The 18,129-nt window shown below is 38.4% G+C and overlaps 1 protein-coding gene across 2 annotated transcripts in view; it reads left to right on the top strand.

Annotated features, from left to right (window-relative positions):
* Window positions 1-17,747, top strand: part of ZMYM5 (zinc finger MYM-type containing 5) — a 41,161-nt gene extending 23,414 nt beyond the window's left edge. The window contains exons 6-9 of one of the 2 annotated variants that reach the window (XM_028531780.2): window positions 6,355-6,640; window positions 7,179-7,341; window positions 8,160-8,372; window positions 16,135-17,747. In XM_028531780.2, the coding sequence (XP_028387581.1) occupies window positions 6,355-6,640; window positions 7,179-7,341; window positions 8,160-8,372; window positions 16,135-16,887 (1,415 nt within the window). In that variant the 3' untranslated portion in view covers window positions 16,888-17,747. Of the gene's footprint in view, window positions 1-6,354; window positions 6,641-7,178; window positions 7,342-8,159; window positions 8,373-9,793; window positions 9,939-16,134 lie in introns of those variants that run through there. The other variant, XM_036018391.1, reaches the window with a different exon arrangement.
* The last annotated feature ends 382 nt before the right edge of the window (window positions 17,748-18,129 follow it).

Genomic DNA, 18,129 nt, shown 5'->3' on the forward strand with positions numbered 1-18,129 from the left:
GCCCATAAATTGGGTAGGGCAGAGTCTCAGGTTATCTCTAGGACTGGGCAAACAGTTTTACTCCAGGCAATGGAGACTCAGATATGGCACCAGCTTGCTAGCTCTGTGGGGAGAGGGTTCAGAAAAGGCACAGTGGCCTCTGCTTGCCTTGATGCCAGCCACTGCATTTTCTCCCTGGACGCCACTGTGTCTTTTAGGGGCTGCTTCCCCGCCCCCGCCCCGCCCGATGCTGAGCTCAGAGGGAATGGAGTCTGAGAGGTGAATCTTGTGTAGGTTTCTTCAAAGGAACTGCTTGGGGCTTTAGCACTCCTTCCACCAATTCAATCCCTGCTTTTTGTTTGCAGCCAGAGCAGCTTGTGGGGACTTATCTCCATTGTACTGGAACCCTGGGCTGGGAAGTCCTGTTATGGGGCTGGGACTCCTGGATCCTAAGATATTCCTCCTGAATTTTTATCCACATGTGTATGTGGACCAACCTGTTTCACGTATGTGTCCTCCTACCCTCTGGATGGTTGTGGTTTCTTGAATTCCGTATTTGTTGCACACTTCATTTACTTGATTTTGTCAGTTCTGAGTGATGGTGGTTCTATATTTAGATTGTAAATTTTGTTGTGGTTGTGTGAAGAGGCAAGCTATTTCTGCTTATAACCGCCATCCTGACCACAAGTAGCCAGCAGACTATTTTTCAGTGAAAGTTTTCTGCTTATCACATTTTTATATCAATAGTAAAAAACTCAACATGCAAAATACCTAACCCATTGGGAATGGCTCTTGCATCTATGTTGTATTTTTATTGCAATCTAAACATTTCTGACCATGATACTGATTCTAGGGAGTTCTTCTGATACTGATAAACTAGGTAATTCCTATCCCTCCTGGAGAGAATAATTAGGGAGGAAAAAGACAAAATGTATCTGTTGAAAGCATCACAGAGCTAGAAATATAGTGAAAAACTAGGGTTGTAAGATCTGAGAGGATTCTCAGCAAAGTAATCTGTTACTTGGGTCTGCTTTTCTTAGTGGTATGTGTTTATTTTCAAAAAAAGCTGCAGGGATAGCTCAGCATCTAAAAGGAACTTTCAACAGCCCTAACCAGCATGATTCAGTTGGTTGAGTGTTGTTCCACAAAGCAAAAGGTCCCCAGTTTGTTCCCCATTAGTGCACATGACTGGGTGCAGGCCCAGTCCTCCATTGGGTTTGTGCCAGAGGCAAACCTGTTGGTGTTTCTCTCCTTCTCTTTCCTCCCTCCCTTCCCCTCTCTCTAAAAATAATAGATATAATTATTTAAAAAAATAGATAAAAGGAGCTTTCAGCAGACTCTCAAGGGAACACACACATATACACATAAACCTCCAACCTTTGGATTGGAATACTAACATAAGTCAGAGCCTCGATTTTTTCCTTCAATTTTCTATAAAAATAATGAAAAACAATTAGAGTATGAGAAGATAAGACTATATAACAAAGTATCAATATTTTGCCCTGGCTGGTATGGCTCAGTGGGTTGAGTGCTGGCCTGCAAACCTGAGGGTTGCCAGTTCGGTTCCCAGTCAGGCACATGCCTGGGTTGTGGGCCAGGTCCCCAGTAGGGGGCACACAAGAAGCAACCACACATTGATGTTTCTCTCCCTCTCTTTCTCCCTCCCTTCCCCTCTCTCTAAAAATTAAATAAAACCTTTAAGCCCTGGCTGGGTGTAGCTCGGTGGATTGAGTATGGGCTGCGAACCAAGTGTCGCAGTTCGATTCCCAGTCAGGGTACATGCCTGGGTTGCAGGCCATGGACCCCCAGCAACCGCACATTGGTGTTCTCTCTCTCTCTCCTCTCTCTCTCTCTCTCTCTCTCTCCCTCCCTTCCCTCTCTAAAAATAAATAAATAAAATATTTTTTAAAAAAACTTTAAAAAATATATCAAATATTTTAAAAAGCAGAGAGTGGAGGTGAGCCCACAAGGGTATCTCAATAATTGGATTATCAGACACAGGTTTTAAGAAACTATGTTTTAACTTCATGATGGGACCCAGCTGAATAGAGGATGAGTGAACTTAAGTTATATCACGATATTATCCAGACTGAATCATACCCAAAAGGGGGAAAACACAGAAATGAATATGAGAGCCCTGACCGGGCAGCTTAGTTGTTTGGAACATGGTCCCACACACCCAAAGCTTGCAGGTTCAATCCCCATTTGGGGCACGTATGAGAGACAACCAGTTGATGGGTTTCTCACATTGATGTTTTTCTCTCTCTAAAATCAACAATAAAAAATATCCCCATGTGAGGATTTAGTTTTTTTTTAATTTTTAATCCTCAACCAAAGAGATATACATTGATTCTAGATAGAGAAGAAGTGAGAGAGAAATATTGATGTGAGAAAAACATCAATCAGTTGTCTCCGTGCACAGCTTAGCTGGGACTGAACTGGTACCTTTCTCAGTTCCCAATAAGATTACTGGGCAACCCTCCAACCAACAGAGCCACACCTTCTAGGGCACCAGTGATGATTTAAAGAAATGTGAGAGACCCTATGATACTTGATGAAAAAAAAGGACATGAAATTGATGTCCCAGAAAGAAGAGAAAAGAAATGAGTCAGAAGTACAAGTTTAAACTTTCTAAAATGAAAAAAAAAATTCAGAGTATGATAAATAACTAAGAAACCATTAAATGACAAGCACAGAAATCAAAAATTGGATGCATTCCAAGTGTCCATCAACAGTAGAATGGATAAGTGGTATTAGCCACACATTGGAATACTCCAATCAGTGAAAAAGAATGAACTACTATGTGCAATTGTTGAATGAACCTTAGACACGAGATGATGCCCTGACTAATGTGGCTCAGTAGGATGGGCATTGTATTGCAAAGCATAAGGTTGCTGGTTTGATTACCATTCAGGACACATGTCTCAGCTGCGGGTCAGATGGGAGAGGCAACTGATTGATGTTTCTCTGGTACATCTGTTTTTCTCCCCTCCTTCTCCTCTATATTAAAAAAATAACATCTTTAAAAAAAGAAAGATGTTGGGTTACGGAAACTAGACACAAAAGAGTACATATATAATCTCATGTATGTAAAGCTCAATATAAAACAAAATCAATTTTGAAGTCAGAATAGGGATGGCCTATGGGAAATTAGAGAAGTTTTTGAGTGGGAAAATACCTAAGGAAGGTTTCTGGGCTATTGGAAATTTTCTGTGTTTATCTGGGTGTTGGTCATGCAAATACAGTCATTGTGAACAAAAATTTCACTTGAGACCTGCACGTAAGATTTATAAACTGTGTGTGACATGTTATCCTTTACCAACTGGAATAAAATAAACCCCACCATGGCACTGAAAGAACTTCTCACCAACAGACCCAACACTAAAGAAATACTGATAAAAGGAAGAAAACTGTGCTTGATCAACAATTAAAATTAAAAAAAAAAGTGAAAGGTTGTTTAGGTAGAAGAGTTTAGATGCAGGAAGAAATGAAGAGTACCTGAAAGTCAAATAGTGGGTCTAATACTTACTGGATTTTCGGGCAAATCACCTAACTTGTAGGTCTTAATTTTCTTTGCATATAAATGAGAGACTTGAATTAAATAATATACTAGACCTCTTAAAATGTATTCCAGGAACAGGACATGGAGGAATTTGGAAGTTCTTTAAGTTTAATCTGGCCACACTAATACCAAAAATAAAATAAAAACTTGATAAAATATGAAATTTGAAATTAGGAAGAATAAATAATACAGTATAAACAAAGAAAATATTTGCTTTATTTATGTATGCACCAAAGCTAAAGTGAAAAAAAAATGTCAAGATCTAATTAGTGTCTTGAGCAGTGAAGTTGATATCTCATTTTCCATAATTATAGACATCTATGCCCCTTTAAATATGGATAACTTTACAAAATTAAAAGGCCCAATGTTTTTGTGGTCAGGTTTCTTATTTCTCCCATACTACTGGTAAGGAGAAATCATATAATAGTTGGCTTCTGTTTATTAAATATAGTTTTGCCCTTGCTGCTGTGGCTCAGTTGATTGGGTGCCAGCCTGAGAACCAAAGGGTTGCCGGTTCCCAATTAGGGCGCATGCCTGAGTTGCAGGCTGGGTCCCCAGTTGGCGGGTGTGCAGGGGGCAGCCATGCATTGATGTTTTTCGCCCTTTCTTTCTCTCTCTCCAAAAATAAATAAATGAAATCTTTAAAAAAGATAATTTTAAAAATAAATAAATATAGTTTCTTATCCAGATAATATTCAGAGAAGGTTGATTCCAGGATGCAATCTATGTTTATTTTTTATTTATTTTAGAGAGAGGAAGGAAAAAACATCAATTTTATCATTCCACTTATTTATTATGTTTTCACTGATGCTTCTTGTATGTGCCCTGAGTGGAGATCAAACCCTTAACCTTGGCGTATGGGTAGCTCTAACCAACTGAGCTACCCAGTCAGTGCAACCTATGTTTGTTTTATAGGTAAATATTAATTTTGGGGGGGTGGTGGTTCAGAATGATTTTGTTTTCTAAAGGTATAGCTTCAATTGAAGAAGAAAAATTTAGCAGTAAAGAAACTTCCTTTCTGATTACTTGGTGATAAAAATCCTTTTTTGGCATATATTCCATATTAACTAGCATGTCATCTTGTGGAATGAAATAATTCCTTTGTTACTTCTATTTTGGTTTTGCCTGTAAGATAAAGGATGTCTGGAAATAGAATGAAGAATATTAGAAGCAGGAAATAGAATGAAGAAAATTAGAAGCAGGATGCTCTTAATTAGAAAATTAGGGTGGGAATTTAGAAATGAAAATGGAATTATTAGTGTTGGAAGTATTATAAAAGGCCTCTGGAGCTGTAATAGGTAGAGGGGACCATAGGCCTCATATTGATGACAAAAGCTGTTATTGATGACAGCCTCATTTCTCAAAGTTTCATCATCACCCAAGAAATTCAGAATCTCAAGGTCCTCCCAAGACCTACTGATTTAGAATCTCTATTTAAACAAGATTCCCAAATTATCTCATGCATGTTAAAGTTTGAGAATCATTATTACCTGTACATAATATTACACCATTTTGAAGCCACAGTAATACATGATGGCGTGGGGGGGGTAGATTTCACTGTGCCAACTCTTTCCTGAATAATCTACTACATATATTAATGCCTATGAAATAATATTTTAGAAAGCTAGGAAGTAATTGTGGAAAGACTCAAGTTAAACTGTTATGTCTAAATTGCATGTATTTTGGAGAGAAATGTATTGATGTCTACATTTTACTTGTATTACCTAGGCCTGGTTGATATAGCTCAGTGGATTGAGCATGAGCCTGCAAACCAAAGAGCTGCTGGTTCGATTCTCAGTCATGGCACATGCCTGGGTTGTGGGCCAGGTCCCCAGTAGGGGGCATATGAGAGGCAACCACACATTGACGTTTCTGTCCCTGTCTTTCTCCCTCTCTAAAAATAAATAAAATCTTTTTTTTTTTTTTTTTTAAGAAACACATAAAAGAAGATGGATTGATTATTTAGAGGGATGAATAGATAGGAGGATGTGATAAAGCAAAAAGTAAAAAAGTGTGGAGGGACTGTAAATGTGGTCAAATACATCTTGACAGAGACTAGACTTTGGGTTGTGAGTACACAATGCAATATACAGATGTATTATAAACTTGTATGACTGAAACATATATAATGTTATTAACCAATGTTATCCTCAGAAAATTTAATTTGAAAAAATTGTAAATTACATTAGAATCTATTTGGTGAGCATATGGGAGGGCGTTCACTGTAAACTTCTTTCAACTTCTCTATGTGCTTTGAATTTTTCATAATAAAATGTTAGGGGGGAATGCTGTTATGAAAATGGATATCATATACCACACGCTAGTTATCTTTGTAGTTGCATATTTGCTTCATTTTATAATGCACTGATACTTTGTTCTTAGAGAAGGAAAAATGCTAATATTTTTTTGCAAGTGCCCTGGTACCAAACATAAGGCTTTACTGTAACACAGACACAGTTTAATACACTACTTGCACAACCTAGTAAGCTCAGGATATACCTTTTAAATCTGGCAAGACTGACTTTAGAGATGTCTACCACATAGCACAATTCCAGGCTCACCATTTACATCCTTAGCACAGTAGAGTATCAAATGTTTAGAATACAAAGTGAATAGTTCCCCTGGGGTTGGATAACAAGGCTTCCTGGCCTTAACCACTTGCTTCTATGGCTGCCTCACTATTTTCTTAGACTCGTACAAAATGAAAATTTTAAATATGAAAAATTTTATATTTAAACATTTTAAATATAAAAACATTTCTGATGTGAATTTCAAATTGTTCCATGATGTTTTTTTTCTGTTTTACTTTTAAGATTCTTGGATTTCCCAGTCAGCATCATTTCCACGTAATCAGAAACAGCCAGGGGTGGATTCTTTAGCACCAGTGGCCTCGCTTCCTAAACAGATTTGCCAGCCTTCAGTCCAGCAGCAACTTACTAAACCAGCTAAAATCACCTGTGCACACTGCAAAAATCCTTTACAGAAAGGACAGACAGCTTATCAACGGAAAGGATCAGCTAACCTCTTTTGTTCTACCACGTGCCTTTCCTCCTTCTCTCATAAGCGTCCTCCAAAGACACGCAATGTAATGTGTAAAAAGTAAGCTATGCTTTCCAACATGGCTCCATGTGTTTGATAATGACAGTGTAAATATGTGTCCTGGATGTAACTGAAGAGCTGCATAAATTCATGGGTAGAGGTGTCTACAAGTTTATTGAGCTTGAGTTATCTTAAGAATTTGTCAGAGCTCTGGGCTCCTTTACTGTCCTTACTCTTGACAGGAAAATGGAATGTAGATATGGAAATAAATGGACCCACTCCCCACCACTGACTCTATCTCACACCCTCCCCCATCCTCTACCTCAATTCTGCCAAGTTGATACCACCCTTTTTGATTGCTTCTAAAAGTCATCAGAGTCTGTAGCAAGGTTTTTCTGATGCAAAATATTTTTTACCTCCAAATCTTCTCTTCCCGCTTTAGGAACTCTTAGTGATGAACAGTGGATTTTGCTGAATCCAAAAATTATACTTGATTCCTACTGATTAGATTATGAGGAAATGAAGACTGTCCTTTAATTTTTTTATACTTGAAAATAAAATACAGCATTCTTAAATTGTGTTTATCCCTGTGTTTCAGAGATGCACCTGCAAAAAGGGCTAATGTTCCTCAAGTGCAATCGAGCCAGCCCTTCCAGGAATTCTGTAGTGCATACTGTGTGTCTCCCTATGAAGAAAACCAGAGTCTCAGAAAAAGAATTCTGAACAAGTCAAGATGTACAATCTGTAGTAAACTAACAGAGGTCTGAATTTTTATCTTATTTAGGTTATTATCTAGGATAACTTTAACTCTTTAAGTGCTATTCTATGCTCTGCCATCTACATATATAATGTATATGTCCTGAATCTGGACAGTGAAGTTAAACGAAGGAATAAGAATATGTGAGAACTATCTTATAAACAAATGTCCTATTTGCATAGTATGACAAATACACACCTGTTTTTATGGAGTTAGTTGTATTTGTCCACAGAGCAATAGTTATATGGTGAATTTTGTTCTTACAAGAAACGCTAAATAAAAATGTAGTATTCAGGACATGGAGGGAAGCTACCAATCCTGGTGCAAGAACATACAGAACATGTGGACTGAAAGTATGTCGATAACTTTGCATTCCTTAAATGGTATTGCCATCCTTCCAGTTGCTGAAAGAAGAAATATACATACAGGCTTTCCTCACTTAACACAGTCCTTAGTAACTGAGTTTGGTGTTGGTTGTCCCAGAGCTATGCAAATCCAGGACACATAAGAATTCTAAATCCATTTGTTTTAAACAGGTAGTATCAAAATTTGTAGATCTGTTTGATTTTTAGAATGAATAAGTATCTCTGGGGAAGTTATTACTGATTTTACTGCTTTTTGTTTTATGAATCTTTGTTTTCATAAGATAAATCAAAGATAAAAATGAAAGACTAAGGAAATGGGCCTTTTAGTCTTTTCCCTGAATATTTTTTCCTCTGAGAAGTTAATAATTTCTTTTTTTCTATTGAAGAAACTAGTTACCTCATTGCTTACTGTGTTAATGTGGCTCATTTATTTGATAAGTTCTCATTTTTCTTTTAGATTCGCCATGAAGTCAGCGTTAATAATGTGACACATAAACTATGCAGTAATCACTGCTTTAATAAGTACAGGTTGGCTAATGGTCTGATAATGAATTGCTGTGAACAGTGTGGAGAGTACCTGCCCACTAAAGGATCTGAAAACAGTGTTCAGGTGGTTGATGGCCAGCAGATGAGATTCTGCTGCCAAAGTTGTGTTAATGAATATAAACAGGTAATTCTTTTAATAAATTTTAGATGATCAGGTAAACAATAGTTTCTACCTGTTAGCTTACCTTACCCAGACTGATCTTAGAATCTCATTTAGTCTCACTTTTTGTCAGTCTGTCATTGAGCTGTCCCGTGTCAAGTGAGTATTGAAATAGCAAGCTTGTTTTTGTTTTTGTTTTTAAGATTTTATTTATTTATTTATTTGTTTTAAAGAGGGGAATGGAGGTAGAAAGAGAGGGAAAGAAATATCAATTGGTTGCTTCTCACCATGCCCCAAACATGGACCTGGCCTACAACACAGGCATGTGCACCAACCGAGAATTGAACCAGCGACCATTCAGTTTACAGGATGACATGCAACCCACTGGGATTAGAAAACTAAGAAATCGACCCACTAGGGGAGGGCTTAGAAAAGGAATGATGGTCTCTGCTGGGACTTCTGTCTGGGAGAAAGCTGTCCCCACCTCTTATCCTGATGCCAGACAATTCAATTTCTCCTTGTATGTTTTTGTTGCCTTTCAACCTGCTTCCACCATGCTAGAGCTCAGAGGGAGTGAATGCAAGTAAGTCTGTGTGTGGACCTACCTGAGACTCCAGTTTCTGTCTTCCATAGCCTCAATCCCTGCTGGATTTACAACCAGAAGTAATGGGGATTTATATTCCTGGCACTGGAACCCTCTGTTGGGGACCCTAGTGTCAGGTTGGGACCCCCTTGCTCCTAAGATATCTCTCCTGATATTTCCGCTATACATAGGTGTGGGACCAGCCCATTCCACGTCTCTGCCCCTCCTACCAGTCTTGATGTGGCTTCTGCTTTAATTCAGTAGTTGGTTTCTTCTTTAATTCCATAGTTGTAGGACTTCCATTCAGCTCAGTTTCTGAGGGTGCTGAATGATGGTTGTTCTATAGTTTAGCTGTAATTTTGAGGTGGTTCAATGTGGAAAGGCATATTTACATATGCCACTGTTACCAGAAGTCTTCAGCCATTTTTTAAATTGGATTGTTTTTATGTTATTGAGTTACAGAAGTTCTTTATATGTTCTTTATATGTTTTGTAAAATAAATGTATTGAGCCCTTGTGAGGGTTGCTCACTGGTTTGAGCACTGAGCTGTGAACAGAGGGGTTGCCAGTTTGATTCCCAGTCAGGGCATATGCCAGCATTGTGGGCCAGGTCCCCATTAGGGGCAGATGAGAGGCAACCGACCTTTGCTTCTCTCATACATCGATGTTTCTATCCCTCTCTTTCTTCCTCCCTTCCCTTCTTAAAAAATAAATAAACTTAATGTATTGGGAAGATTTTCTTGTGGGCAATATTATGTCTTTTCATTTTCTTAATGTTTATGAAAAGCCCAAATTTTTAATTTTGATAAACTGCAATTTACTATTTCCTCCTCTGATTAATACTTTTTGCATCTTGTTTTAAGGAATCTGTGCCTACCAAGGTTATGACGATACTTACCTTTACTTTTGTCTAGAAGCATTGTAGTTTTAGCCTTTATGTTTAGGTCTATGGTCTATCTTGTTAATTTTGTGTATGGAATAAAGTAAAGTTTAAAAAATTATCATTTTTCTGCCCTGCCTGGTGTGGCTCAGTGGATCGAGCTCCAGCCTGCAAACCAAAGGGTCCTGGGTTCAATTATGAATCAGGACACATTCCTGGGTTGCTGGCCAGATCCCCAGTAGGTTGCGTGCAAGAGGCAACCACACATTGATGTTTCTCTTCCTCTCTCCCCTTCTCTAAAAATAAATAAAATCCTTTTTTTTTTTTTTTTTTAATTTTTAAGAAGACCTTAAGGAAAAACTGAAATTTCAGTCATAAAATGGATAGACTTAATCTTGACCTTACCCAGTGATCTAACCAAGGGTGATTTGTTTCCCAGGGGATATTTGGCAATGTCTTAAACATTTTTAAATTGATTCTAGAGAAAGGAAGGGGAGGGGAAAGGGGGAGAAACATTGAATGGTTGCCTCTTGCATGTACCCTGACTGAGAATTGAGCCAGCAACCTTTTGGCTTGAGCCACACCAGCCAGGGCATCATAAACATTTTTGACTACAACTGTGGGGTTGCTGCTGGCATCTAGTAGATAGGGGTCAGGATTGCGGTTAAACATCTTGAAATGCCAGCACAGTCCCCACAACAGAATTAACTGGCCCAAGACGTCAGTAGTGCCAACATCAAAGTCTTGTAATCAAAGGATAAGTAGGTGCAGGAAGGTGAGTGTACAGTAATAAGCATAGTAAGAAAGATCTAAATTCCTGTCATTTTCATTGAGGACTCAACTGATGATACCTAAAAAAAAAACTAGGAGGAAAAACTAGTAAATAGTGGTGCAGAGATGCTACTTTGATATTTGGAAATAAACACCCAAAGAATCAGTTAAATGTGTTCAGAGTGGCTAACGTATGGGAAAGGAGGAAAAGAGACTAGTTGATGTTTTTTACTAAACATATACTCAATTTTGATTACATAATTAAAATTGTACAATATGTTAAAGATAATGAAATTCAGAGAAAACATCTTAGCCAGAATCATAGCTAGATTTGAACTCACATTTGAAACCTTAATTAGTGCATGATATAAACATTTGATTATATGTGTGCCTCATTCCCCCAAAATAAGTCCATAAGTCCCCTGAGGCAGGATCTATATCTGATTGAATTCAGAAGTCTCAGCATAACTAGCTTTATATGTGAGATGACTAAGCCATCTCACTAGGACACTTATGAGAGTGAAATGATCTTCCGTTAAATGTAGTTCTCTCCATCTTGGTATCTTTCTTCCCAGTGATTTCCCCCACTACCATTTTTAGAGGATTTAATTAATTGGTGCCTATCACCTGCCTTTTATTTGGCTTCAGTTTTCATCCTGATCATCAGTAAAAATGTTCATTTGACAAAATAATGTAGTATAGCACAGAAGTAATTTTGAACTTGATTTTCAAGGAATCTCAGTTGTGTGCCCCTGGAGAGAGAACCTGAGTGACATGGATGGGGAAAGACATTTTGACCTTCACCCTAGAGTATACAGAAAATTCACGAGTCTGCACCATGGAGTAGCTAAATCAACCACCTTTGTATTTTTTATCATCAGTTTTTCACTATTAGACCTTATTAAGTAATTGTCACCTAATTGCAAATGTTCTTGTATGAGTATATGCCAGTAAGGACAGCTAACATGAGTTTATTGTGGTGCCAGAAACAGCTTTTCATGTATTTTCACATTTAGTCATCTTAAGTTTTCCCTAGTTGAGTGCAATTAATGTCCTCATTTTGGTGAGAGGAAACTGAAGCATAGCTAATTAAGTAACTGGTTTGCCCAAGATTGTATAGCTGGGGAGTGGCCCACCCACTGAGAATTATAACATGAGAAACTCAGGTAGGAAAGAGGTAAGATCAGGCCTTGGCTTGGGTTGTGTTAAAATAACACTTCAGTCCCTGGTTTTCTGTGAGGGAGCTCCATCCTGCAGAGCCCCCCCAGCCACTGCAGAAGAGAAAAAATCTACCAAGGCATGATCTGCTTGGAGAGGAAAGGTACCCAATGTCTTAAAGGAGAAGGCCTTCAGCCTCTTTCTTAGTGGGCTTTTATTGTGTTAGTTTGCATAGGAATACAGGGCTTACATGTAAAGCTCATCAGTCATTGTCAGGCAGTAATGATCAAGGAATAGACAACATTCAAAGAGCTATAAGGGCTTATTCTGAGTCAGGGCCAGATAGATAGAGTGAAGCCAAAGGGCCATAAAACTTGGGGAAACAAACTCATTTTATGCTTGGACTCTTAACATTTAAATTGAGGGCATTCTTAGCAAAACAGGTTTCACAGGATTTTATGTATTCTTTCTTAGGCCTGATCCATCCTGCCTTCAAACTGCCTGTTCCAATACAGGGCTGCACCCACCTCCTGCATTGTTTTAGGTTTAAATCAGGTGGGGGAAGTAAGGCAGCCAAGAGATTAGCAGACTCTTAGAATGAAGGCTCAGGCTATAACTAAGCCGAGGGGTGAGGGTCTTTTGTCCCTCCTCCACAATCCCCTAAATCCTTCCCTGATGGCCCCTACGCAACTGTCTGTTTTAGGTTGTTCCTTCTTTGAGCAGTCTTTCCCGTCATTGACAATCCAGCCATCCTCCAGGGGCCAAGCTGGGTGAAGTAAAGAGGTCAGAGGCTGCGCTGCCACAGAGAGGATAAGTTTTGTCTCTTTACTGGCTTATGCCCTTACATTTTTACTCAGCTTTAGCCAAGGAGGGTTACAGCTTTTGAAACTAGGCAAGGCGGTTCCCAACGGTTTTCTATTTCTTTTTCTGTGTGCTCTTCTAGTATAGTCCCCTCTACCCCCACAGTTTCAGTTAATATATGTATTGATAACTTTGAAAATATCTGAAGATCACATTTCTAAATTTTCAGGCCATCTGTAATCTTCATTTGAATGTTTCACACATGCCTCAAACTTTATCGAAAGCTGAAACTCCAAACCTGCTTTCCTTATTTGTTTCCCTTGTTAGTCAATGATTCCATCATCCAGTCACATGCCTGAGCTGGGGTGGAGGTGATGGGATCACTATGAAACATATTCCACCAGAAGTTCTTTGAGATCATGCCGTGGAGGCATCTGATTTTTGAGTATTAGGGTCATTCTCTGCGTCTCCCTCCCCTTCAGCCTCCAAAGTCACTTAGCTACCAACTAACTAATCCATGTTCTACTTCATAAATATCTCTGGAATCTACCCTATCTCTACTATCATCCCAGACATAGCCTCCATCCTCTTGCCAGCATTACCCCAGCTTCCTGATTGGCCCTGTCCGATTGGTCTTTCTTACAGTTGGATATCCATATTGCAATCAGAGTGATCTATATAAAAGTACAGATTTGGTCGTGTTACTTTCTTTTTTTTTTATACTTCATTGCTACCCTACATTGCTTTCAAAATTAAATCAAGATAATGCTCTTTAGGTGGTTGTTTTATTTTGAGAGTATGTTTATGAAAGCTGGGAACACTGAAACAAGGAAGGGCTTAGGACAGAAAAAGCAGCAAGAGAGATCCTAGGTGGGGCTGCCGTTAGCTCATTTCTGAGCTAATAGAAACTCAGAGGAAAGGGAATCTTGGAGACAGGTACAGGGGATTAGCCCTGGTTGAGTTGCAGCTGCCCATTGTTTCTCTTGCAGTTTCAGATGGGATCCCTTATACTTCAGGAGATGCATGCCTGTGGAAGGAGAGGGAGAAAGGAAAGGCACAGTTGTGCTCCTGGAGGGAGAGTATGCCAGCTCTTTATTTCTTAAGCTCCATTGTATATGTTGCAAGTTGTGTTGTATACAGCTATCAGGCTTCCGGTCACATTGTTTACATCTTTATTCTTTTTTGTCTTTATTTTGCAGTTTTATTTTATTGACTCCAAAATAAATAATGTAATCTTTTTATTAAACAGAATCATATATGTGGTACTTTGTGACTGACTTTCATATATCATCCTGTTGACATTGCCCATCTATGTTATAGATATATCTTTGCTTCACTTTTTAAAATATATTTTATTGATCATGCTATTACAGTTGTCCCATTTCTCCCTTCATTCCCCTCCACCCTATACACCCTCTCCCACTCACATTCCCCCCTTTAGTCATGTCCATGTGTCATAAGTTCTTTAGCTTCTACATTTCCCATACTATTCTTACCCTCCCCCTACCTATTTTCTACCTACAATCTATGCTACTTATTCCCTGTACCTTTTCCCCCTCTCTCCTCCTCCCACTCCCCTGTTGCTAATTCTCCATGTGATCTCCATTTCTGTGGTTCTGTTCCTGTTGTAGTTGTTTGCTTAGTTTCTTTCGGTTTTGCTTTAGATGTGGTTGTTAGTAATTGTGAGTTTACTGTCCTTTTACTATACATTTTTTTTTAATCTTTTCTTAGATAAGTCCCTTTAACATTTCATAAAATAAGGGCTTGGTGATGATGAACTCCTTTAACTTGACCTTATCTGAGAAGCACTTTATCTGCCCTTCCATTCTAAATGAAAGCTTTGCTGGATAGAGCAATCTGCAATGTAGGTCCTTGTCTTTCATGACTTGGAATATTTCTTTCCAGCCCCTTCTTGCCTGTAAGGTCTCTTTGGAGAAATCAGCTGACAGTCTGATGGGAACTCCTTTGTAGGTGACTGTCCCCTTGTCTCTTGCTGCTTCTAGGATTCTCTCCTTCATTTTTACCTTGGCTAATGTAATTATGATGTGCCTTGTTGTGTTTCTTCTTGGGCCCAACTTCTTTGGGGCTCTCTGAGCTTCCTGCACTTCCTGGAAGTCTATTTCCTTTGGGGAAGTTCTCCTTTATTATTTGTTCAAATACATGCTCAATCTGTTGCTCTACCTCTTCCCCTTCTGGTACCCCGTATAATTCAGATGTTGGAATGTTTAAAGAGGTCCTGGAGGTTCCTTAGCTTCTCCTCGTTTTTTTGAATTCTTATTTCTCCATTCTTTCCTGTTTGGTGGTTTCTTTCTTCCTTCTGGTCCACTCTATTGAGTCCCAGTTTCCTTCCCATCACTATTGGTTCTCTGTGCATTTTCCTTCTTTTATGGTAACCTGCATTTTTTTCATCTAATTTGCACCCCAAATCAACTAATTCTGTGAGCTTCCTGATCACCAGTGTTTTGAACTGTGCATCTGATAGATTGGCTATTTCTCGGTCGCTCAAAAGGATGAGTTTTGGGGCACTGATTTGTTCTTCTGTTGGAGCCATCCCTCTGTCCCTTTTTTTTTTTTTTTTTTTTTTTTTTTTGGTCTGGTAGCTCCTGTTACGGTGAGGGGCAGAGCCTTAGGTGTTTACCAAGACTGGGCACCCCAGTCTCTAGATTGTGACATATGTGGGGGTGGGGGGAACACCTGCGGAGGAGGGAACAATGGCGGTAGCTCTGTTCTCTGTGGGAACTCAGTCCCTTATCTGGGATCCTGGGTTGCACGCTCTGCCCTGCTCCACAATCGCCGCCTGACTGGGTCTGCCAGCTGCCGCTTGCATACTCAGGGTTCACCCACTATGATCTTGCGTGCCCCAGTTGCCTTACGCGCCCAACTTTCTCTCTGCTCTCCTTGCTGCGACTGCGCCCGGTGGTTCGTCTCCACCCCTCCTACCGGTCTGGATGAACGGGTTTACTTCAACTTCTTGGCTGTCCAACTTCCATTCAGATAAATTCTCTGTCAGTTCTGGGTGTTATTCTGCCTCTAAATTGTTGTTGTTCCAATCTTTGGTTGTGCGTGGAGGTATGGTGTGTCCACCTATGCCTCCATCTTGGCCGGAAGTTTTGCCTCAGTTTTTATTCTCAAATAATATTCCATAGTATGGATAATACCACATTTTAAATTATCCACCATAATGGATTTTTTACTTGTTTCTACTTGTTGGCTATTGTGAATAATACTGCTGGAAACATTTTATACATGTCTGTGTTTGGACGTATGTTTCCATTTGTCTTTGCTGGGTCATATGGTAACTCGAACTTTTGAGGAATTTCATAACTTTTCTGAGCAGCTACACCATTTTAAATTTGCACCATCACCTTAGGAAGATTCCTGTTTTTCCATATGTTTGCCAATAGGTGTGTTGATATTATAGCCATCCTAGAGGTTATGAAGTGGAATGTGTTGGTTTTGATTTGTTCATCATGACTAATGATGAACGTCTTTTCATTGCTTACTTTTCATTACTTTTACACATACTAAATTTTTTCAGTGTTAACATTTTTAAGATAAAATTATAATTTCTTTCTTATTGTTTCTCATCTGTAGATGCTAGAAACAAAATCAAAAAAATTGTCCATATCAGAAAACAGAAAAAGGAAAGCTGTTAGAGAAGAAAATGGAAGAAAATTACATGGGTCATTTAATATACTTTTGGAAAAAGTAAAAGGAATACCAGAAAAAAAAGAAAAGACTTCAGAGTCACAGGTATCAGCAGAGTGCAACACAGATGCATCACTAACCAGACAGGATGTGAATTTACCTGCATCTGTGTCCACTATAGCTGATACATTTCAAGAGCAACTGGAAGAGAAAAAATCAGAAGATTCCACTCAACCAGTTGTGCTTTCTGCAGATCCAGGCACGTGGCCCCGAGTTTTGAATATTAAACAACGGAATATTCTTGTTGAAAATGATCCACCTCAAGTAAGAAATTTTAACTTTCCAAAAGACAATACAGGAAGGAAGTTTTCCGAAACTTATTATACACGAATTCTTCCAAATGGTGAAAAAACTACTAGATCCTGGTTACTTTATTCAACCTCAAAAGATTCTGTGTTTTGTCTATATTGCAAACTCTTTGGAGAAGGAAAAAATCAACTGAAGAATGAGAATGGGTGCAGGGATTGGCAGCATTTATCACATATTCTTAGCAAACATGAAGAAAGTGAAATGCACATCAGCAACAGTGTTAAGTATTCAAAACTAAAATCTGATTTGAAAAAAAAAACTGTTGAAGCCACAGATCACAGAGTACATAAGAATGAGAACAGTGACGGTGTACTGTTGCTGTACACATGATATACCTGACAGGATCTTACGTTCAACTCAGGATATCTGTACCTAATAGTCAGTACCATTGTGTTGTGAGGCTCCTACACAGAGTAACTCAAGTGTTCATTAGCAATAAGCATAATAGCAAATAAATAGTAAAGAATGTTTCTTTCCAAATTCTAAAGCTAGTTGGATTCAATAGTGATTAATGCAGGTTTCTATAAAGGAGTTGTTAATTTTTTCAGGCAGTTCACACCTTTTTAAAATGGCATTTTATAGGTTTGGTTAATTTTCTTTTCTGATTCCCTTGAAAGAGGGAGAAAAAGATTTAAATTTTTCAATACCAGTTTGAACAAAATACTTTGTGAACAATGCTTTTGTGCATACTTTTCTTCATCATTATTAAGATAAAAGCATCAGCCCTGACCTATGTGGCTCAGTTGGTTGTGTGTCATCCTATAAAGCAAAGCATCCTCCTCAGTTTGATTCTTGGTCAGGGCATGTGTCTGGGTGTGTACAAGAGGCAACTGATTGATGTTTCTCCCTCATATTGATGTTTCTCTCCCTCTTACCCAATAAATATAAAAATAAAAATAGATAATTTAATTAAAAACATCCAGAAGCCATTTAAAAACAGACTGGGATGTGAAACTGCAGCTTTTTACTATTAAACCAAATACTCATGATTTATTTCTTTTATTTGAGCAAAATAGCATCATCATTTGTTAAATAAAATTTTAAGGTGCATTTTATTGGTTCTGTTTTAATTGGTAAATGTTTTAGTTTTTATTGTTATGTGAGAACTATAAACATAAAGTGTATACCTATTTTTATGTTGGTACAAATACAAAAAATATGAAAATAAAAATATATTAAGTTAACCTTTAGGTATTGTGGCATTTTTTTTCTGAAGGAGATTTTATCCTTGAAATCTGAGAAGTACTGATGAAAATTAACAATCTCTTTTTTCTCAGGTGGTCAGTCAGTGTTCCCATGACTGTATATGTAATATATCTCCCGTTGTTTCTGGTTTCTGATACCAATTTTATCATATATTAAGTTCTTATATGTACTTTAACCTGTCTCATGGCCCTTCCCAGCAAACATATGAGCAGAGCAAGATGTATTATTCTTGAAGGGGCTGACACTTAGGGTACTTGTTGAATGTCAGTAAGGCTTGTGCTGGAACACCCAGGGAAATAATTAATTTATAACTTTTTTTTGCAGTGATCGTATGAGTCTTTCAGACTTGAATCTGAATGAGCTTTT

The sequence above is a fragment of the Phyllostomus discolor genome, chromosome 2, assembly GCF_004126475.2.
Source record: "Phyllostomus discolor isolate MPI-MPIP mPhyDis1 chromosome 2, mPhyDis1.pri.v3, whole genome shotgun sequence".
Lineage (NCBI taxonomy): Eukaryota > Metazoa > Chordata > Mammalia > Chiroptera > Phyllostomidae > Phyllostomus > Phyllostomus discolor.